The sequence below is a fragment of the Emys orbicularis genome, chromosome 11, assembly GCF_028017835.1.
Source record: "Emys orbicularis isolate rEmyOrb1 chromosome 11, rEmyOrb1.hap1, whole genome shotgun sequence".
Classification (NCBI taxonomy): domain Eukaryota; kingdom Metazoa; phylum Chordata; order Testudines; family Emydidae; genus Emys; species Emys orbicularis.
In genome coordinates this window covers 35,569,011-35,592,667 of record NC_088693.1, presented here as the reverse complement: position 1 = coordinate 35,592,667, position 23,657 = coordinate 35,569,011, and the positions used below count along the sequence as shown (strand labels likewise).

Below are 23,657 nucleotides of genomic sequence, written 5' to 3'. Positions count from 1 at the left end.
GCGAGAAATTGCAAGCCCCTTAGCGATAATTTTTAATGAATCTGTAAACTCGGGGGTGGTACCGTTGGACTGGAAAATAGCTAATGTGGTTCCTATTTTCAAGAAGGGGAAAAATAGTGACCCGGGTAACTACAGGCCTGTTAGTTTAACTTCTGTAGTATGCAAGGCCTTGGAAAAAATTTTGAAGGAGAAAGTAGTTAAGGACCTTGAGGTGAATGGCAATTGGGACAAATTACAACATGGGTTTACGAAAGGCAGATCGTGCCAAACCAACCTGATCTCCTTCTTTGAGAAAGTAACAGACCTTCTAGATAAAGGAAATGCGGTGGATCTAATATACCTCGATTTTAGTAAAGCGTTTGATACTGTGCCGCATGAGGAATTATTGGTTAAATTGGAAAAGATGGGGATCGATATGAAAATCCAGAGGTGGCTAAAGAACTGGTTAAAGGGGAGACTGCAGCGGGTAGTACTGAAAGGTGAACTGTCAGGTTGGAGGGAGGTCACCAGTGGGGTTCCTCAAGGTTCGGTTTTGGGTCCGATTTTATTTAATCTATTCATTACTGACCTCGGAACCGAATGTAGGAGTGGGCTGATAAAGTTTGCGGATGACACAAAGTTGGGAGGTACTGCCAATTCGGAGAAGGATCGGGATATTCTGCAGGGAGACTTGGATGACCTTGTAAATTGGAGTAATAATAATAGGATGAGATTTAATAGTGAGAAGTGTAAGGTGATGCATTTAGGGATGACTAACAAGAATTTTAGTTATAAGCTGAGGACGCATCGGTTGGAAGTGACGGAGGAGGAGAAGGACCTCGGAGTCCTGGTTGATCGCAGAATGACTATGAGTCGGCAATGTGACGTGGCTGTGAAAAAAGCTAATGCGATCTTGGGATGCATTAGGCGAGGTATTTCTAGTAGGGACAAGGAGGTGCTGCTTCCGTTATACAAGGCGCTGGTGAGACCTCATTTGGAGTACTGTGTGCAGTTCTGGTCTCCTATGTTTAAAAAGGATGAACTCAAACTGGAACGGGTACAGAGAAGGGCCACTAGGATGATCTGAGGAATGGAAAACCTTTCCTATGAAAGGAGAGTTGAGGAGCTCGGTTTGTTTAGCCTAACCAAAAGAAGGCTGAGGGGGGATATGATTGCTCTCTTTAAATATATCAAAGGGATAAATACCAGGGAGGGAGAGGAATTATTTCAGCTAAGTACTAATGTGGACACGAGAACAAAAGGATATAAACTGGCCGTGGGGAAGTTTACGCGTGAAATTAGACGAAGGTTTCTAACCGTCAGAGGGGTGAAATTTTGGAACAGCCTTCCGAGGGAAACGGTGGGGGCGAAAGACCTCTCTGGCTTCAAGATTAGGCTAGATAAGTTTATGGAGGGAATGGTTTGATGGGATAACGTGATTTTAGTCAATTAGGCATTAACGTGCCATCGCTGGTAAAATGAGGGTCCGGCTGTAGAATCTTGCCTGTATGCTCGGGGTTCTACTGATCGCCATATTTGGGGTCGGGAAGGAATTTTCCTCCAGGGTAGATTGGCAGAGGCCCTGGAGGTTTTTCGCCTTCCTCCGCAGCATAGGGCAGGGGTCGCAGGCTGGAGGATTCTCTGCTACTTAATTTAAAGACTTCAAGGGAAAGTGGGTGGGTCAGCTTTTGTGGCCTGCATCACGCGGGAGGTCAGACTAGATGACCATATTGGTCCCTTCTGACCTTAAAGTCTATGAGTCTATGAGTCTATGATATCCCACGTGCAACATATTGGGCCAGAGGAATGACTAATCTTAAAATGCCAATGGCAGTAAGAATAGGTTTGATTCACAAAAGACAACTCATTTTACTTATGAAGAAATGTCTGGGAAATGCAGACCATGAAAATGTATGATGGCTTAGAGAATCTGATCTCTACCTTAACTACCATGTTAATAGCGGTGATTGACAATTTAAACATATTGCCTAACAATGAGAATAAGCTGAAGTGTAATGGAAGGGATAGAATTCTTAAAATCCTTAAGGCAGATTCTTGCCCCCAGTTTCCTTTGTGCCACTCAAGAGGTGCAAAAGGAACAGCAATTTACCCTATCTCCCCCTGGAATGGGGAATCTCTAATAGATGTAGCACCGTCAGAACTAGCACAACTCTTGGTGCAAGTGGCATGTCAAGGCAGGGAGGGGGAATAGCCAGAGTGAGATGTTTTCTGGTTATCACCAGAAAGCAGACAGTCCCATATGTCTATTCTGTTTTAAAACTCACTGCAGTGATCTCAGAGACCAGGTCTACAGACTTGGGATAGGACTATGGTGCTAAAAACTGTTGCACAGATGTTTGGGTTTGGGCTGGAGCTCAGGTTCTGAAGCCAGGGGATGGGATGGGTTTCAGAGCTGGAGCTCCAGCCAGAGCCACAATGTTTTTGTGCCATAGCGTGAGCCCAAGTCTGTAGATTTGCTGCTGCAGGTTTTAAAATGCAGTGTAGACTTACCCTTATGGACCATTGCCAGCTGGGGCACATGCAACCAGAGAATCAGGGAACTGTAACCAGCTCCTTGACCATGTCTCTACACTACTGCAACAGCATAAGCTGGACACGGTAGAGAATCTAATATAAATACAGACAGACAATGTGCAGACCTTATGCCCCAGATGTCTTAAAGAAAAACTGCAGTCCCACTGTAGGGGATCATCTAATAACTATTTAGAGAGGAAGGATGGTGCAGTAGTTAGGGCACTAGTCTGGAAATCATGAAACTTAGAATCAATTCCCTGCTCTATCACAGACTTCCAGTATAACCTTAGGTCCTGTTTTTAAAGGTATTTAGGTACCTAGTGTGGATTTTTAAAAAGTCATTGGGACTTCGGTGCTTTTGAAAATCCCACTAGGTGCCTATCTGGATCTTTAGGCACCTAAATACCTTAAAAAATCTGGCCCTTAGTCTTGTGGCTCAGTTCCCCATCTGTAAAATGGAGATAATAGTAGACAGGGGTGTTGAGAGGATAAATATATTACAAGATTGTGAGGGGGAGATACTATAGTAATAGGGGCTAAGTATGTAAGACAAGATATAATTACAATGTAGGTTAAATCACTAAACATGATTGTAAGTATAATAAAATAGATCATTAACAATCAGAAAAGGAGCTGACACCTTGACAGTAATGGTATAGATTAGGACAAAGGAAATACAGCTCACCATACCAAAGCATGACAAAGACTTTCAGAATTGTTCTATACTGATTTTTATTATTTTTATTAACATTTTTTGTTTGTTAATGTAACAGTTTGTGTCTTTAACCAGCTGCCTGTCTGAGACAATGCAAATGCTGCACTGGTTCCTGTACCTTCCTTTAAATCATTGTCCAAATGATAGGATATTAAGGATACTAAAGTGTTAGGTCATTGATTTATTCACAGATTAGAAATAAATGAACATCTGTGTAATATGCAAGCTCTTGCTTATTCCTCCAGATCAAGACTCTGCTGGAGGGATTAGTTGTACTCCATCCAAACCATCTTTAAGAATTTTTAAGGGAAATTTTAACATGCGGCGATAATATGATGATGATTTATTGATGAGAAATTTTAATCCACACTGAGACTGATTATTTAGCTATACATAATGGCTTCCTTGGTTGTACCAGAACTACCAGACCTTTGACTTTTTATATCTTTAAATCTGGTTATACTACTTTAATCTTAATGGAAAGACAATAGCACCATGCTTTTCTATCTGTTTTTAAATCTTTCAGACAAAACAATGTAATGAATCATATTATAAATTCTTACTTCTATCCTCGATGTACTCCTCCCAATTAAATGTGCTCACTGTTGTATTAACAAATGTTCCATTTTCGCCCATTGTGCTATTAAAGTAGGAAATAACATTTATTTCCAAAGTAGAATTGTCTGGAGGCCACTGCAAGCATTTGTGCCTCAAGTTGCCCATGAACAGCTGCAGCCCTATTAGTGCAAATACACTCAGACAAAACACAGTCAGGATCATTACATCTGAGAGCTTCTTCACAGACTGAATGAGGGCTCCCACGATAGTCTTCAAGCCTGCAAACAGAAAGGGATTTTTATTATGATGTTAAACAGATACTAAACATATAAAATATTATGTGCTTTTTCCTGCAAAGATAAAGATTTCATGCAGAATGACAAGAAAATGATTCTAATGTTTGTGATATAGTAAATTTTATGAAAAGCCCAATCGCTTGTGAGGATGAATGAAAAGCTGTAGGTTTATGTTCATTTGAAATTTGTGTATGGAAATAAAGAATACATATTGCCAAACACATTGGTAATGCCAAAACAAGTGATTTTATTATTCATGCTATATCTCAGCCCTATATAGAAAAAGTTTCTTGTTTTCATTTGCTGATGCTTCTTGCCCAAACCTTTATTATATTGTTTTGTTTCAAAAATTTTACATTGGTAAGACAGCAGAAAAGATCTTATTACATACTAATATTTTAAGGATACAGTGTTAAATCTTATGTTATAGAACAGGTGATGGTTTGGAGAAGAAAGACATCTTTAAAAAAATCCCCCATGCATGCCCATGCTATCCTTTATGGTTTTATTTCTTTATGTTAAATTTTTAAAACTGATTGCACGCTTCAACCCCAAGTGCTTGCAACAAATGATAAAATTTGCATCAATATGAAAGCCTTAAGATTAACTTTTTTTTAAATGTATAAAGAAAGCTTGATGTCATAAGATGCAAATCACATAGGCTGTTTACTGCAAATGTCTCATGCAAGAATTTGTTAAACTCAAAGGCTGATTCAGAAAATAAAATAAAACTAATACTAAAAAAGCAAAAAGCAAATTTAAATAAATTTAATTTTGATTCCTGCTTTTTATTTTGTTTATAATGTGTAGCAAGCAACACGGCTTATGCTTAAAATGTGTGATTAAAGCTTCAGTGGAATTAAAGTCAGCCTCAGTGTTTAACCTAGCTCTCACCTGGAATGACTGATATTGTTTTCAATGCTCGGAGAACTCTGAATGTTCTCAACGCTGAGACATTGCCCAGGTCCACAAACTCTGTCACATATCTGTAATAGGGGAGTTCACACACAAACACAATGACAGCACACAGATAACAGTTGGAGATACAAGGGGCCTAACACCTTACACCAATTACTTCTTACCTGGGATTACAGAAATAGTTTTCAAAGCTCTCAATACTCTGAAAGTTCGAAGAGCTGAAACATTGCCTAGGTTTACAAATTCTGTTATATACCTGTAGGATTAAATCACAGTTATTCAGAATTTAGGCAGATTTTATGCTACTTACTTGGGTCTTTCATCAAGACCTCTTCACCTTTCACTGTATTTTGCCTTGTATTATTAATATGCTTTCCTGACCATCAAATTAAACTTAAATGTCACTGAAGTAAACCACACTGATTTTAATTTTGAACACCTAATTTGGTAACTTTGTGGCATGAAGTCAAAGGGATCGCTTCCATTCTGGTAAACAGAAAGAAGACAGGATATGAAATTAGCTTCTCTTGAGAGTATAATCCAATATTAGTCACAATATTAGTGGCTGACACACCATTCTGGCTTCTGCAGTATGTTTAATTTTGAAATATTAAAATATGGAAAACAGGTAAAATCATTTTGAAACAACAGGAAATCCATGCTCCAAATGTTCTGCATTCCAAAATATGATGTAATTTGTAGCCACTAATTTCATACCCTCATAAAAGTTAAAAATTGTTAAAAGACTTACGCGAATGTAATGACAGTGAAATCTAGCCAATTCCATGGGTCTCGAAGAAAAGTAAAATTTTCTAAACAGAAGCCCCTTGCAAGAATTTTTACAAGTGATTCGAAGGTATAAATTCCAGTGAATGTGTATCTGAGGAAAATATCCAAGCAAAAATTAATAGAGACAAATATTAATGACATAACATTTCTATATGTATTACTTTTTATAGTTATTTTATTTGATTTATTTTCTTCTTTTAAATGGCTTAAGGATTGAATAGAGGATTTAACTAACTTTAAACATCTGCAGAATTATTTGTCTGAGAAAAAAAGAATCAAAATCTGAATATTAAAATATATTATACAACTCTGCATTTGCAAGAGATGCTTAGCATCTCACAGGCTCAAGCCTTTGGTTTCTGCCCAAAATTGAGTATTTTGGAAAAGTTGATAAAAATCCATTTAAGTTTTTATAAGTGGGGCTTTCCACTGCAAAGAATTTATTACCACACCTTTTTTTTACTCAGGCAACTCAAAAATTGCCAACAGCTCCTAGCTCTCATTTCCTTCCATGAGCAAAGGGCAGCCAAAGAATGAAGATTTAGCTTGGAAGGTATTGGAGAGAGAAAGCCAACTTTGTGACATGCTCTCTTCTTGCTCCCAAATATCATAGAAGGCCAACCCCGGGGATTCCGCTGAAATACAGATCCCCGGTTGGGGGGAGGGTTGGCACTGACTATATTCCGCCAGATTTTCCCCACTGCCAAAGCCACAATAAGTATAGAATAAGTTCCATGGGTGCAGTTCATACACTGTGACTTGCCCTCTACCCCTGAAGGTTCTGTGAGAACCCTTGGTAGCATCAGGCCTGCTCGCAGCCTGTAGGAATTAAAACAGAGTCTGCTTCCATGCTTACCTCTAGTTACTACATGTTAAAACATCTTGAAAGAAAACCTGGCCTATTGGAGTTGATGGGAATTTTGCCATTGATTTCAATAGTGCCAGGATTTAACTAACCAGGTGGATATCATTCAAAAAAGTAAGTAATATAATAGTGTGGTCATTCAGCATTTGAGGACTATGCAAGATTTTCCTTTATCAAAGAGAACAATCAAGCTAATGTTCTTCAAATACCAGAAGCAGCATGGAGAGCAGTAGTTCCCAAACTGTCATGTACACAGTACCAGTCATCCACAGAGCACCTGCCAGTGATCTGTGGAGAGCTGGTTGTTCACAAAGTGCTCGATTGCCTCCTCCTATTTTCCAGCTGTTAAATCAAATGAAAAAAACTATAAATCCATGAAGTATTCTCCCACTATTACTTTTTCATACAAGCAAATGCCTTAGTTGTCACCGGGATAGGGTGACCAGACAGCAAGTGTGAAAAATCAGGATAGGGGTAGGAGTAATAGTCACCCAAAAAGACAAAACCCCAAATATCGGGACTGTCCCTATACAGTCGGGACATCTGGTCACCCTACACAGGGATGTTATTTGTTTGCCCATGGAAGGGAGGTCTGCCCAATTGTGAACAGGAGGCATGGCGGTCCATGAGATAATCTCTCTACTGACGTGTTTATCACACAATGAAAAATACCAATAACCCACAATATGCAGAGAAGGGGCTAATTCCTGCCATCATTACATATACATAACTCCACTGAAATTAATGAGAAATATGTGTATAAAAAGATTGATATACAGATCCTGTATGGCGCTACAAGCAGCTTTCTGCTCCCATGTAGAGAATGGAAGTTACAAACAACCTGTTAGAAGGGAGATCATTTACGGTCTTGAGTTAGAGTCACAAGAGACAGAGGAAACAAGCAACAATGTCACAGACTAGTTGTGGTCAATTCATATGATCATAAATAACATAAGATCACTTACAGAAGCTAATATCAGATTTGTGAATATATTTAAAGAAAATGCATTTAACTTACTCTACATTCTTTGTCCACTCCGGAGGGTTACTCATGGTCATAAATACACAGTTGGTCAAAATAGTGCACATAATAAGCATGCTGAACAATGTAGATTATAGTCAAGGAACATACATCAGAAAAATCTCATCATAACAAGAATATTACATGAAGATCAACATTTAAGCAAATTTTCATTATCAGGAACTATTAATCCCTTCACTACTCTGTTGATGCTCAGGGCAAAAGCCCTAAATATCTCAGAATTTTCTTAGTTGTTGCTTTACATTTAAAAGCGAATAATCAGCCATTGAAATAAAAAAGTCTGACATAAAGAAAACTGAAGTTTTAAAAAGAGATGATAGATGATTTTTTTAATAAAAAAAGAGTGACTTGAGAAGGGGTGGACTATTGTACAATGGGACAATGCAACAATCTTTCAAGTCTGAAGATATGGACATAAATCTGATTTAGCTCATTAGTGCCAAACAGCTAAATTTATAGTTTCTCCCCAATATTGCTATGCTTCACAAAATCACTACATAATTTGGCACATTTTGCTGTACCTGTTCAGGGCGAGAATATTACATATGTTGCAAGGCAGGCCTATAAGACATTGGAAGAGAACACAGAGAAATTTGTCCCATATTTCAGGGGGAAGCATGAATGACACCCGCTTGTGCTATATTTGGCTTTGGTTATAATGTTAAAAGATTTTGGACCAAATTCTGTTCTCACTAATTCTGATCCAGAGTAAACACTGAAGCAAATCCAAAATCACTACATTAACTTTGATGGAGTTGCTCTGGATTTACCCCATTCACTATCAGGAGAGATAAAAACCACCACAGCCCAATAAACATTAAAGTACACCAAAATGAAAACCATACAGACATATGATATATAAAATGGCCACACGGTGGCACCAAAACCTACAAAATGTTAAGAACATTTGTATTTTAGAGACTTTGAGAACTGCTTTAGCCTGTGGCTATGACTAAAAGCATAGGTGCAGACGGTACTCCTGCTCAGGAGTACCAGCATAAGGGACAGCAAACACTATGATGTTCCCCTCATGGAGTTTCCTCTGCAATCTTTTGATCAGCAGTGAGGGGGGTGAGGTTTCCAATAATACACTTCCTTCTCCCAAGACAGAAACTTAGGGTCTAGCTTCTAAATTACCCCTCCTTCTCTACTCCAGCCCTGTCACAGGATAGCTGGTCCCTGTGAATAGCAGGCCCAGCTCCCAGTGTGAGAGCAGGTGGGCCATTGAGGCCAATTAAAGGGGACAGGGCTATACCTGGGCAACAAAATACTGTCGGAGGACAAGAAGAAGGGGAGAGATGGGTGGGATAGGGTAGGCTAGGCTAGGCTGTGTCTAGGGCTAGAAGCAGAACCAACTCCTGTGGTGGGGTCCTGGGAGCAAGGGGCCAGGTGTCCAGGAAGCCTTGGAGCTGCTGTCGCAGAACAGTAACAGAGCTGACTGAATAAGGAAGCTGGCCAGGACTGGGAAGCTGCAGGAAGCAGGGTTACCAAAGACCCCTGGGAGGGAAAGCTGTGAAACCCTAGGACAAAGGCTAAGCTCAGGGAGTGGTTTTGTTTGTTTGTTTGGTTTTGTATAGATAATAAACCCACTTAAAGGAGACTGGGTGTGACAGTGAATATTTGCAAGCTGGAGAGAAGCTCTGCCAAGTCACAAGCCTCTTGCACTCTCCTCCAGACCCCAATCCCTCTCCCCCCACCACCAAATTGCCAGACTCACAGAGAGCCTTCTGCTGAGTTTGGAGAAAGATGAGCAATGCTGTTCCAGAGGCAACTGACTCCACCACACTTTCTGCCTGAGATTTCTACTCTGTGCATGGATACTAAGGGCACAATCAGTTCCTCTCTTATCTAATAATCATAAAATAATGATGGCTATTAACCCAGTCATGCAAAACCACTTTGTCTTAGAGCACTGAGTTAAAACATTAAACTTAGTATAAGAATTGAAGTTTTTTTTTCCAAAATAATTTACTTTTTAAATTCATTTAACTAAAATTCCACTTACCAAGCAGCCACAAAATAATCTCAGCTATGTTGCTATCAGGTAACTATTTCATGACTAGAACGTACTGTGGTTAACGAAAGGGTGACTGACAGTGTTATAACTCCAACCATAATTCTGATGTCATAGTTCCCATCATTCCACCCACTTTCCTTAAAATCAAATTGTAAATGTAGAATTAAAATGCATAATAATGCCCTTGTCTGTGGTTTGCTTAGCAATAGAAAATTGTAAAAATATAAATATCCAAGAGGACAGAGGAACAGTGTGCACGATATATGGTTTTAAAGAAAATCTTGAAAGAGTTATTAAAAACAAGCACATGAATGCATCAAATAATTAGGATAAGAAAGACATGTAGCATATAGGTAACTAGTCTATAGTTTCACTTTTCTACAAATAATATATATCATTGGCTCCTGTTCTGTGCGATGTCTCAGTATGCAATCCACCTGGTAAGATCTCATCCACCAGGGAAATCTGTTTAAAACATGGAGACTGAAGGGTGTGAAAAGAGGTCAGTAAGTACCTTTATTTTAATTTTCTTCCCTTATATTAAAGGTTTTACAAGGCTTTGTACCTTCATCATGCCAAGGCAGCACATAGCACCCCTTCCAAATCATTCTGCTAGTTTGCAATATTTGAAAGATCCCTTCTTCTCAGAATACTGTTTGCTGTGATACCACAGAAATTCAAATTTGAAAGGAGCAGAAGACAAGGGGCAGCAACTCTGAGGAGTTTTTCAACTAATCTAAAGTCATGTATTCTAATAATTTTATACATTAATATATTGCACAGGGCTTACAAATGATTTTTATAGAAATGCCTCCTAAAAGCTGCATGCCCCTACCATATTGCTGCTCCTGAGAAGTGTCTCACCATCAGAGCAGAATGGAGCAATAACAGGGGCATGTCTTTCCCACACTGTAAGACATGTGCCCACCCAATTTTTTCATAATGTGTGATCCCAACTACCCGCACCAAGATCAGCTCCATGATCCAGGAGAATTCCATAGTGCGTTGAGGGGTGTGATATTACCAGCACAGTATTTAGTTACCTTGCAACCTGGAATGGGAGTACAAAAACTAGACACCGAGGGATCTTACAGTTCTTTAAAATAATTGACATAGTACCTCTTGTTTTTAGGAGCATTGAACACATTAAAGTTATTGAAGTTACTGGGTTTGTTATGCCAATTGCATTTCAGCTTTAATAAAAGACTGTCCTTTTAAAATCATGTGACCATCTCCAAATATATAGAACACAACTCTGAGAAACAATGCGAGTAATGCTGTGCACACGCTTCAGGGCTCTGATGATAGAGGACTCAAGTTTAACTCTATAAGGTTCAATCTTGCAAACACATTGAGCACTTTGCTTACTACCTTGAGTAGAGCCACTGATGTCAAGGCACTCACTACTCAAGGTAGTGTTTGGAGGATCAGATCCATAGTTACTACTAGATTCATATGATTTATGTTTAACATAGAAGTGAGACAGAGTCATATATTGCGTTACTATCATTCAGTTTTGAGGTTCTCTGTGCACTAGTCAGAATGCTCATGAGCTACTTGAAGATTAAAATTAAAGTACCTCCAGAAATACAAGTACATAAAATGGCAATGGTTGCCAGAAGAAACAGAATGATAAAAATACATATAGGACTGATAATTTATAATAAAACTCAGAATTTCAAGGAACCCTATTAACCTACACTACTACAGCTGTGATCTGAATCAGAAAATGAAAAGGGGTAGAGAAATATTTTCTGCAGCTGTTCATGCAAGCTAAAATTGGGGATCAAAGATTACATTTTTTTTAATGCAAAGTGTCACTTAAGAATTGTAAAACATTTTAAGCAACATACCTGGAGCATGTGGGGAAAATTACTGGAGAGAGGAATAGGCAAGTAAAGTAAGTGGGTAATACCAGAGATGGAAGGAGAAAAAATAAGGAAGGTGTGGTAAGGGGAAAAGAAGAGGGAGAGGATTTGGCTGTGTGACTTCTGATCTCACCAGAACAGCTGCAGAAACGAGAGAAAGGGGAGGGAGAGAGACGAGAGAAAGCAGCAGAAAGAGGATGGAAAAAGCATTGTGGATCTTACCTGTCCTGGGATGGCCTACCAACTAATGATTTAAATACTAAAATAAAAGCAGCATTTTGTTCATTAATATTTTGAACCAACCACTTCAAAAAGGATATGAATGTACCAAAATTTTAATAGCTATTTTTCTAAGAGGATTGAAGGGAGTTAACATGTACACGGCAGAGGCGGCACTGAATCGGAAGATTGCCTTCCCTCTATTCAATACTATAAAAGTCTGAAAAAGAAAACAAAATGAAAAATTTAGAAAATATGTACAGTGGATTCTCATACTCTGCATCACTTGTGCTTCATCATTATTTACAATTAGCTGAATTCTACTCTCATTTACACCTCTGCAGACTCAACGACTTCATGTGTAGTTCACCTAACATGCAGGAGAGCCTCCAACTGAATTTCTACAAGTAGAATTGTATGAAAACATTTCAACAGCATTATTTAGAAAACATAAATATTCTATGTCTTATTTGACAGAGGACAAAGTGAGCTCTAAGTGTACACACCATTTGTGTACTGGACCGGCTTCCCCAGGCGGCGATTTAAAGGGCCTGGGGCTCCCAGCAGCGGCTGGAGCCCTGGGCCCTTTAAATCACCGCCGGAGCCTCGCCGCCGCTACCCCAGGGCTCTGGCAGCAGGGCTTGGGTGGCGATTTAAAGGGCCCAGGGCTCCGGCCGCTGCTACCGCCCCGGGCCCTTTAAATCTCCACCAGAACCCCGAGCCCTGGGGCAGTGGCGGCAGCCGGGAACCCCCATGGCTTTGTCGGAGATTTAAAAGGCCCGGGACTCACCTGTGGTAGCAGGAAACCCTGGCCGCTGCTGCTACCCCGGGGGCTCCGGCAGGGGGCTCGGGCAGCGATTTACAGGGCTGGAGGCGGTAGTGGTGGCCGGAGTCCCTGGCCCTTTAAATTGTTGCCCGAGCCCCGCAGCCCGAACCCCAGGGTAGCAGCAGCAGCTGGGAGCCCTCAGGGCTCCGTCAGCAATTTAAAGGGCCTGGGGCTCCGCTGCGGTACCAGCGGCTGGGAGCCCCGAGCCCTTTAAATCATTGCCATAGCCCCCGGCCACCGCTGCTACCCCGGGGCTCCAGCAGCAGGGCTCGGGCAGTGATTTAAAGGGCGGGGGCTCTGCTGCGGTAGCGGCGGCCGGAGCCCTGGGCCCTTTAAATGGCTCCCAAGCTCCGGGGCTCCCAGCCGCCTCAGCAGCTGGTAGCTCCGGATGTGATTTAAAGGGCCCGGGGCTCCCAGCCGCCACTACCGCAGCCGGAGCCCCAGGCCATTTAAATCTCGATTTAAAAGGCCCGGAGCTCTAAAGGCCCCGCCTCTTCCGGTTGAGGCCATGCACCCCGCTCAGGACTCTGGTGTACCGGTAAGTCCTTTAAGTTACTTTCACCCCTGTTGGTGCCTATCTTATAACGCATATTAAGATATGCTAAACATAATTTTTATACATTCATTAAAACTTCAGAATTTCCTACACCAGGTATCTGCAGTAATTCTGGTATCATCCATATAAGGAAATAGTGGGGTGGAGTGATAAACACTGATGGCCTGATTTTTCAAAGGTGTTTTGTAAACCTTATATCCCATCAAAATAAATGGAATGGAAGATGCTCAGTGCCCTTGAAAAAGAGGCCTCGAGCTTTTAAAAGCCACGCACTGTATGGACATGATATGGCATGTTCAGATTTTCCTCTCATGCACAAAGTTAATTTTTTTTTCACTAAAAAAGTAGAACTAAAATTTGTTATTCTTTTTTATATTTATCATGAGGCTTTTTTGGCCATGAATACATCTACCTTTCATATTTAATGATTTAAAAGCTTATCTGTGCTACCTAATTAACACACAGAATTCAGTGAAGATTTGTATTTCAATTCCTACCATCTGCCCACAGCTTCAGTAATAGGTTATATATTTTGATTGTGTTAAAATGGCATTTATAAATGGAACAGCTTTGAATGAAAATCTTTTCTTAAAACCAGAGAAGCCAAGAAGGCTCAACCTTTTATTCAATGTACCTTATACACCTGAGTCTCTGAAACATTTATATTCCACATACACATGGAGCCAACCTAAGACCGTCTCTGCTCAGGCAAGCTCAGAGGTGGGAGAGGCTTGAGCTGCTTTCCTCCCCATGGAGAAGAAAGCCATAATATGAATGTTTGTGCTCCTTGACTGTAACAGGGACTTCTTTGCACTGCAGGCAGCACTGGACATATCAAAAGGGACATAAGCCAGTAGTATTGCCAGTGGCCCCGCTGCATCAGCTGGGAGAGGAGGGCAGCACTTAAGGAGGGCATGCTTTGCTTTATGTACAGGTATAGTAAATGCTGCTGCTGTATCCCTGGAAGCATAGTACTTCCCTCCACCAGAATGAATGCTACAACTTTTAAACCACACACTGATTCTCACCCCCTGCCCTCTGCTGACTCCCAGAACCAAATTTTAGTCCTTAACGAGGCTTTATTTTGGTCCTCAGTACACTTGGAATTTCATTTGCTTTTCACCACACTTTTGCCCCCTTGTCTCCTTGTTTCCCTTGGAACTTCACCCCCTGCCCTCTGCTGACTCCCAGAACCAAATTTTAGTCCTTAACGAGGCTTTATTTTGGTCCTCAGTACACTTGGAATTTCATTTGCTTTTCACCACACTTTTGCCCCCTTGTCTCCTTGTTTCCCTTGGAACTTCATCCCTTTATTTCAGGAAATTCTGGTTGAAATCCTGAGCTCCTCACACGTTTTCTACTGCCCTTACTCAGACAAATTCTTATTGAAGCCATCATTTGTGTGATGCAGGCTCATTGACACACATTTATGAAATGAAAATGGAGCCTTATCTAAATGTACAAAACTCAAGGAAAATCAGTGAAAATTTATGAGAAATTCTGATCATAATGCATACACTTGTAAAGCGTTTAAACCACCATACTTCAGAAAAATAACATGGTCTGCAACATCACTATCACATGGCCAATTTTGAAACTGTTTTAGCAATCAGAAGAAAGAGGCTATCCCATTTTCAGTATTAATAGCAATTACTTTTCTGATGTCTAAGGCACAATGATCTTGATGCTAAGTTTCAGATCTCCAGCGGTGAGTCCTACATCATTATTACTGGAGAACCGAGGGGGGAAAAACACTAGCAGCTGGCCCCAAATCCTGCTTGCCTTACTCCCAGACTTCAGCAGGACTACCTACTTGAGTAAGGCAAGCAGAATATGAAGTGTTTGTCAGTATGTGAACTTTCAGAACACAACATTGAGCAAATAAAGACACATATTTCTTCTTAAGGCTTCTATCTGTCTTAAGCTCATCTCATTATGATATTGCTGTGGTTTCAGAACTGAAAATGATTGATGGGGATTGATATATTTCCTTGGTTTGCACAGCTAATGTATCACTCTTAATAGTAGTTGTTTTTTTGTTTTTGTTTTTAGAAAGTGCTAGTTAATTCTCAAGGGGAATATATTTCCACATACAGCAAAAAATCCTGAAGACAGAAAATTCCATGAATTTCAGCTAGCAGAGTTTCCTCTGGCTTATCCTGGGATGGGGCAGGTTTTTCTGTTTTTGGAGTAGGTACAGTGCAAAGCCCAAAACTTGAAGATCTGGGACATCAGAGGAAACCAGGGCGATCTGCACAAAGGCCTGGTATTTCTGTACTTCTCTGCCTGGCTCCAATGGGACATATGACAGGATTATGCAAAAATTTTACCTTTCCATATTTCCATTAAAAATGGCATATTTCAATAAAATATTTTTAAAGAGTATAAAGAGTTTTTTTATGTTATGGGTACTCCAGCAAGGAGCCCTACCTCTTCCCATATTTCCCTACCTCTTTGACTGCAAGCTCTCCTTTGAGCCCCTTATTACAGTAACCTGATTCTGGATAAGGAATATGCTTCAAAGACTAACAGTCCTTCACCCAAATTATCTAGGAAGAAGATACAATGTCTCTGAGATTACAGGGTGAGGAGGAACGCATTAGGAGCATACTGATATACTATCTCTGCCTAACTCCTCACCCCTGACAACCCAAGTAATGAGAGAATAGATCAGGAATAAAACCTAAGTTTTCCACATAATAGTGAAGAAAATGAGCAAGAGGGCCATTCAAGGCAGCTTTTCAGTGGGTTTCATAATGAAAACACTGACATCCTTAAATGACGATTTTACATACAGTTACAATTAGAGTGAAATGCCAAGTATATTACAATAAAGCTAACAGTGTATCACAACACCCAAACCAGGGGCCTGATCCTGCAAACACATTTTACTGCATGCAGTGCCAATGAAGTCAACCATTGGAGCACTACATCTGGGTTGGGCCCAAAGTAGTGGAAAAAAGGGAGTCCTGCAGAGGGTCTATAGTATTTTAATACTCTTAATTTCTAACAGAAACATGTTAACTGCAGTCTTAAGAAACACTCACTTTTTTATTGATATAATATGGGTCCAGATCCTCCAAGGGCTCGGACACCATTCCTGGAGGTATGTCGCCGTAAATAAATGGCAATGACTTTCCTGCCTCCAGATCACTGTTTGGTTTTGGTCCATTTTCATCATCATCATCTTTACGTTCTTTTTTAGACTTCTTAGCTTTTTCTTCAGCAATACGTTGTTCGATAGCTGCAAGTGACTCTCTCGTGAAATAGTGGAAGCTGTCAGGTCCTGGTGGTACCAGCACTGATTGTGCCATCTTTTCATCCTGCACTTCTTAATTACCGTTTAGCCTCACACATAAAAAAGTGCTAAAAATATAAAAACACAGAAAAATATTAGACCACCACCACACAAGCAATTTAAATGGATACACCTTCATATCACTGTCCGTAGGGCAATGTATTAAATAGGGTACTTATATGAGAACAGTGTGTTGTGAAATTGATCCACTCATTCGTTTTTCTTTCAAGATAGGGCATTTAACTTTTCATTTGGTCTCTTTAGATGTCTGGAAAAGAAGCAAATCTTTAAAAATTTAGTTTAAAATTAATTTATTGCTTATGAAAAGTGATGAATTGGCAGCTATAGAGAGTGTATACATTAATTTTAAAAGTAAGTAGAAAAATTGTTTCTTTTCTTCCTCCACCACACCCCCCCGGAAAATGTTGTGACCATTCTAATGAATGAGATAGTTAGTGGATAGTATAAAAGGATTTTTCCCACACTCACTGAAATAAATTAACAGTTAAAAAAGTGTTTATTATGTGGTGTCGGGTGGGAGCATCCAGCACAATTGCCCTTTTAACACTACCACCATGAAAGGTCTTATGTCAGACCAATCCTCCCTCTGTGAAGAGGTGTGGACATGGCTTCCTCAGGATCCCATCATTGACACTGAAAGCATCAGCCAGAGGAATGCTCCTTCTTTTCAGGGACAAGCATGTTGGCTTCACAGATTAGGGAGCAAGAAACCAGGTTTAGGTACCTGAACGTAAATCCCCTCCCTGGTAACATATCAGGTGCTGAAAGAATTTCTGTGTTAAATCCAAATTGGTCTTCGCTACTAAACATTCTTAGACTTTTTATTATCTGTTGCAATCTTTAAATTGTGTATATTTTGCATAATCTTCAGAACTGAGAGCAGAACCATCTTCTTTTAAAGCCACCTTATACTTCTGCCAAAAATGACAAATGGAAAATATTTCCAATGCAGAGATACTATGATCCGAAATCATGAATGTAATCTGTGCATTTGATAATTTCCCCAAGATTTTTTTATCTGAATGGGCAAATTATATTATCCATGTAATAAAACAGCAAATGTAATACAAGATTAACAGCTTCAGTGCCAGATGATATACCAAAAAAGCAATTATCAACTTAAAATGATGCGACAAACTGAATTTTCCTGCACGCTCTGTTTTTTTATTTCCCTACTAAGTACACATAGGCTTGTCCGATTCCACCACAGCTGCAGCAACTTCATGTTTTCAGAGCTATCTGAATTGACGCTAACACCATGTCTAATTCTCCATTCTTCCGTCCTCACCATACACATAACCATCTCCTCCAACACACACACACAGGCATGCTGCAACTTATGCAGGTACATCTGTGAAACGCGCTCTCCTATTGCAGTCAAATTCACCTGGTGCATCCTATTATGGATGTTTTGTAGAAAATTGCTGTTGGAACACATGTACAGTTTGGTGGCAGCAGAAGGGTTAATTATGAAAATGAAAGTGGTACTACTGCAAAATCCTTACAGATTTTATTGTTAATGATAGAAAAAGACAGAATCCTCTCTAAACACTATAGGTGACAATTAAAAAAATGCATTACCAGTATAGAATCTTGCACCTGTGTGGATTTGGAACGACATCATGAAGAATGCAGCTAAAATTCCATCATGCCTTTATTTTATTTTTTTTATTTTCCTTCAACAGACCACACCTAACTTCCTGCTAAAGGATCCTGGTTATTGAAGTAAAAACTGGCATTTCCTGTGCAAGAGACTACTAGCTGCTGTAAATGTAACAACCATTAGATGGCATTCATATACGATCAGAAGACATTTCTGTAAGAAACCAACTGCAGAATTCAACTAGAAACTTTGGATTCTCAAACACTTGCCTAACCTGAGGCTTTTGCATTGAAAATCTGGCTTTTACAGAATCTCTCCAATTTTCACGACTCTATAAACTCATGCAACATTTGTTGATGCTGAGATCACAGATATTAAAAGTGTGAAAATTACACTGACCAAAAGAGAGGAGGCATAGAGAAATGGGTGTTGCCCAGGCTGGCTGCAACTAAGGCAGTTCTTGAGACCTATGGTAGTCTAGATTAATTTAAAGTAAGGGATACATTTTTTTACCAATATAAATGAATTAGATTTATTTGGTGTCTTTTCAACACAAGCAGCAGAGAAATGCAGCCCTCGGGTGCAAGTTGCAGGTAGTGGGTGGCAGGTAAGGGAGCTCAATGCTGCACTGAATCTGTGCTCAGGAATGCAGCCAGGATTTACAGTGCCCAAAACAAGATGCAGAAGCAGGAACCTTAGAAACTCGACCCCGAGGCAGCCCACTGAGTAATCCCCTTTGGGCCCCACTCCAAATGCTGCCTTATTTCCTTTTCCTTTTCTCTCTCCTGCTTTCTCTGGATTTTCTATTCTTATTTTTTATTTGTATTTATTTTTTTCATTTGCTCACTTGGCTAGCTACCCTTTCCTTATCTCTCCACCACTATGTTTCAGAGTAGCAGCCGTGTTAGTCTGTATCCGCAAAAATAACAGGAGTACTTGTGGCACCTTAGAGACTAACAAATTTATTAGAGCATAAGCTTTCGTGGGCTACAACCCACTTCTTCGGATGCATATAGAGTGAACCATATATTGAGGAGATATATATACACACACATACAGAGAGCATGAACAGGTGGGAGTTGTCTTACCAACTCTGAGAGGCCAATTAAGTAAGAGAAAAAAAACTTTTGAAGTGATAATCAAGATGGTTCAGTACAGACAGTTTGATAAGAAGCAAGTGTGAAAATACTTACAAGGGGAGATAGATTCAATGTTTGTAATGGCTCAGCCATTCCCAATCCCTATTTAGCCCTGAGTTGATTGTGTCTAGTTTGCATATCAATTCCAGCTCAGCAGTCTCTCGTTGGAGTCTGTTTTTGAAGTTTTTCTGTTTTAAGATAGCCACCCGCAGGTCTGTCAAAGAATGGCCAGACAGGTTAAAGTGTTCTCCCACTGGTTTTTGAGTATTATGATTCCTGATGTCAGATTTGTGTCCATTAATTCTTTTGCGTAGAGACTGTCCGGTTTGGCCAATGTACATGGCAGAGGGGCATTGCTGGCACATGATGGCATATATCACATTGGTAGATGTGCAGGTGAACGAGCCACTGATGGTATAGCTGATGTGATTAGGCCCTATGATGGTGTCACTTGAATAGATATGTGGACAGAGTTGGCATCGGGCTTTGTTACAAGGATAGGTTCCTGGGTCAGTGTTTTTGTTCAGTGATGTGTGGTTGCTGGTGAGTATTTGCTTTAGGTTGGGGGGTTGTCTGTAAGCGAGGACAGGTCTGTCTCCCAAGATCTGTGAGAGTAAAGGATCATCTTTCAGGATAGGTTGTAGATCTCTGATGATGCGCTGGAGAGGTTTTAGTTGGGGGCTGAAGGTGACAGCTAGTGGTGTTCTGTTATTTTCTTTGTTGGCCCTGTCTTGTAGGAGTTGACTTCTGGGTACTCGTCTGGCTCTGTCAATCTGTTTTTTCACTTCAGCAGGTGGGTATTGTAGTTTTAAGAATGCTTGATAGAGATCTTGTAGGTGCTTGTCTCTATCTGAGGGATTGGAGCAAATGCGGTTATATCTTAGAGCTTGGCTGTAGACAATGGATCGTGTGGTGTGTCCTGGATGGAAGCTGGAGGCATGTAGGTAAGTGTAGCGGTCAGTAGGTTTCCGGTACAGGGTGGTATTTATGTGACCATCGCTTATTAGCACAGTAGTGTCCAGGAAATGGACCGCTTGTGTGGATTGATCTAGGCTGAGGTTGATGGTGGGATGGAAATTATTGAAATCATGGTGGAATTCCTCAAGGGCTTCTTTTCCATGGGTCCAGATGATGAAGATGTCATCAATGTAGCGCAAGTAGAGTAGGGGCGTTAGGGGACGAGAGCTAAGGAAGCGTTGTTCTAAGTCAGCCATAAAAATGTTGGCATACTGCGGGGCCATGCGGGTACCCATAGCAGTGCCGCTGACTTGAAGGTATATATTTCCTGGACACTACTGTGCTAATAAGCGATGGTCACATAAATACCACCCTGTACCGGAAACCTACTGACCGCTACACTTACCTACATGCCTCCAGCTTCCATCCAGGACACACCACACGATCCATTGTCTACAGCCAAGCTCTAAGATATAACCGCATTTGCTCCAATCCCTCAGATAGAGACAAGCACCTACAAGATCTCTATCAAGCATTCTTAAAACTACAATACCCACCTGCTGAAGTGAAAAAACAGATTGACAGAGCCAGACGAGTACCCAGAAGTCAACTCCTACAAGACAGGGCCAACAAAGAAAATAACAGAACACCACTAGCTGTCACCTTCAGCCCCCAACTAAAACCTCTCCAGCGCATCATCAGAGATCTACAACCTATCCTGAAAGATGATCCTTTACTCTCACAGATCTTGGGAGACAGACCTGTCCTCGCTTACAGACAACCCCCCAACCTAAAGCAAATACTCACCAGCAACCACACATCACTGAACAAAAACACTGACCCAGGAACCTATCCTTGTAACAAAGCCCGATGCCAACTCTGTCCACATATCTATTCAAGTGACACCATCATAGGGCCTAATCACATCAGCTATACCATCAGTGGCTCGTTCACCTGCACATCTACCAATGTGATATATGCCATCATGTGCCAGCAATGCCCCTCTGCCATGTACATTGGCCAAACCGGACAGTCTCTACGCAAAAGAATTAATGGACACAAATCTGACATCAGGAATCATAATACTCAAAAACCAGTGGGAGAACACTTTAACCTGTCTGGCCATTCTTTGACAGACCTGCGGGTGGCTATCTTAAAACAGAAAAACTTCAAAAACAGACTCCAATGAGAGACTGCTGAGCTGGAATTGATATGCAAACTAGACACAATCAACTCAGGGCTAAATAGGGATTGGGAATGGCTGAGCCATTACAAACATTGAATCTATCTCCCCTTGTAAGTATTTTCACACTTGCTTCTTATCAAACTGTCTGTACTGAACCATCTTGATTATCACTTCAAAAGTTTTTTTTCTCTTACTTAATTGGCCTCTCGGAGTTGGTAAGACAACTCCCACCTGTTCATGCTCTCTGTATGTGTGTGTATATATATCTCCTCAATATATGGTTCACTCTATATGCATCCGAAGAAGTGGGTTGTAGCCCACGAAAGCTTATGCTCTAATAAATTTGTTAGTCTCTAAGGTGCCACAAGTACTCCTGTTATTTTCACCACTATGTTCTATCACTCACTTTTTACACCCATACTTACCCTTATCCATTCCCTCTCAAGCAGGGCCGGCTCTACCATTTTTGCTGCCCCAAGCTCGGACTGCCGCCGTCCGAACTGCCGAAGCGCAAAAAAAAAAAAAAAAAAAAAGCTGCCTGGACTCTGCCGCCCCAAGAATGGACGGAATGCCGCCCCTTAGCATGTGCCGCCCCAGGCACATGCTTGCTCTGCTGGTGCCTGGAGCCGGCCCTGCTCTCAAGCACTCATTCATTCATTTTTTCACTCCATATCCATTTCATTATCCAGCAGCTGCTGCCTTTCTCTTGGGTTGTGAAGAGGAGCCCAAAGAACAGTGGGCCACTGCAATTTGAGGCTGGAATGGAGAAGGGAGGAGTAAGGAAACTATGAGGCGCAGGAAAAGCCCACTCCTGTGGCCTTGACAGGACGGAGTCAGGAGGGAGGGAAGCATGAAGTCACGCTGCAGCTTTAGGGGAGAAGGATTATGAGACAGAGCCCCAGATTCAGAAGAGATGCCACTCTGGGGGAGAGGGTACAGAGGCTCCAGCAAGAGCCATTTCCTCAGGTAGTAGGGAGGAAAGGAGAGAAAGTGTCCAGAGTTTCAGGAGGAGGAGTGGAAGAAAAATAGCTGTGTGATTTTTCACTGTGGTCCAGAGCCCAAAAGGAGCCACTGCAGTAACTCATGCACTGTGTGCAATCTCATCATCAGAGTAGTAGGTGACAAAATAAAATCTCAGAGGGGTCAAGGCTGTGTCATTGTTCAGCACAGCAGTGCCCAGAACAAGGGAAGCTGTCTAGCTAGGCAAGGCTTGATGTGCAGGAGTGGTCAGGGCCGCCCAGTGGATTCAGGGGGCCAAGGGTCTTCGGCAGCGGGGGGCCGGAGCGGAAGGACCCCCCGCCGCCGAATTGCAGCCGAAGACCCGGAGAGGAAGAAGCTCCGGGGACCCGGGCCCCACGAGAGTTTTCCGGGGCCCCCGGAGCAAGTGAAGGACCCCGCTCCAGGGGCCCCGAAAAACTCTCATGGGGGCCCCTGCGGGGCTGGGGGCCTGGGGCAAATTGCCCCACTTGCCCCCCCCCTCTGGGCGGCCCTGGGAGTGGTAGAGGCATACCACCCCAAGCTTAAGAAAAATGCTTTAGGTGTCCCCCAGCAGCAGCCCTGTGTATGCTAGGTCTCAACAAATAACAATGTAGCTGTCTTGATTATTTCACTTTGCTTTAGACTAACAATTTCCCACCAATACTCCTTTAATTTTTCTTTAAATACATAATTTAAACCATGCAAATGTACAATTCAAATAGTAACTATCCATAAATACAGTTAATATGCTCAATTCAAAGACATCACACATTAAATACTTTAAGTCATGAGATTTCTACTTTAGCGTCTAATGTCATGTGGATTATATATATATAATACATAGATATGTATATGTATACATAAAAGCTCAAATAAACCAAATACCTCAAAAGCTTGCCTAATCCACACAGTTTGGGTAAGAAGTCTGATTCCATCATTATTGTAATGTAAGATAATAAGCACCACAAAACTAAGCAGGAATGCTATTCTCCCCCTGCAAGGCCATCCTGTATCCTGAAGAACAAAACAACACACATGCACAGAAAGAAGTGATATATATACAATGAAGACATAAGAAAAAAGGACCAAGGGACACACAGAAAAAGAAAATAGTGAGAGCAAGTAAAAGGACACAGAAATAACAAAAAAGATGAAAAAATAAATTTGCAAGACAAGAAAGAGGATGACCTAAAGCCTTGATCCTGCAGATGACAAGAAAATCAGTGGGGAATACTCACAGCAGTAAATACTGGTCTCTGATGATTGGATAATAGACTTTAAAAAGTGTGGAC

General features: G+C 41.1%; 1 protein-coding gene across 9 annotated transcripts in view; it reads right to left on the bottom strand.

Moving 5' to 3' along the window:
• The window catches only part of LOC135885545 (sodium channel protein type 2 subunit alpha), a 101,373-nt gene extending 84,876 nt beyond the window's left edge, over window positions 1–16,497 (bottom strand). For 4 of the 9 annotated variants that reach the window (XM_065413319.1, XM_065413318.1, XM_065413322.1 and 1 more), the window contains exons 1-6: window positions 16,231–16,497; window positions 11,903–12,021; window positions 7,674–7,763; window positions 5,753–5,881; window positions 5,166–5,257; window positions 3,793–4,065 (exon numbers count right to left, since the gene is read on the bottom strand). In XM_065413319.1, coding sequence (XP_065269391.1) covers window positions 3,793–4,065; window positions 5,166–5,257; window positions 5,753–5,881; window positions 7,674–7,763; window positions 11,903–12,021; window positions 16,231–16,497 — 970 coding nt within the window. Of the gene's footprint in view, window positions 1–2,247; window positions 2,295–3,792; window positions 4,066–4,977; window positions 5,070–5,165; window positions 5,258–5,752; window positions 5,882–7,673; window positions 7,764–11,902; window positions 12,022–16,230 lie in introns of all 9 variants that reach the window. The other 5 variants (XM_065413317.1, XM_065413320.1, XM_065413323.1 and 2 more) reach the window with 2 other exon arrangements.
• Between the last annotated feature and the right edge of the window lie 7,160 nt (window positions 16,498–23,657).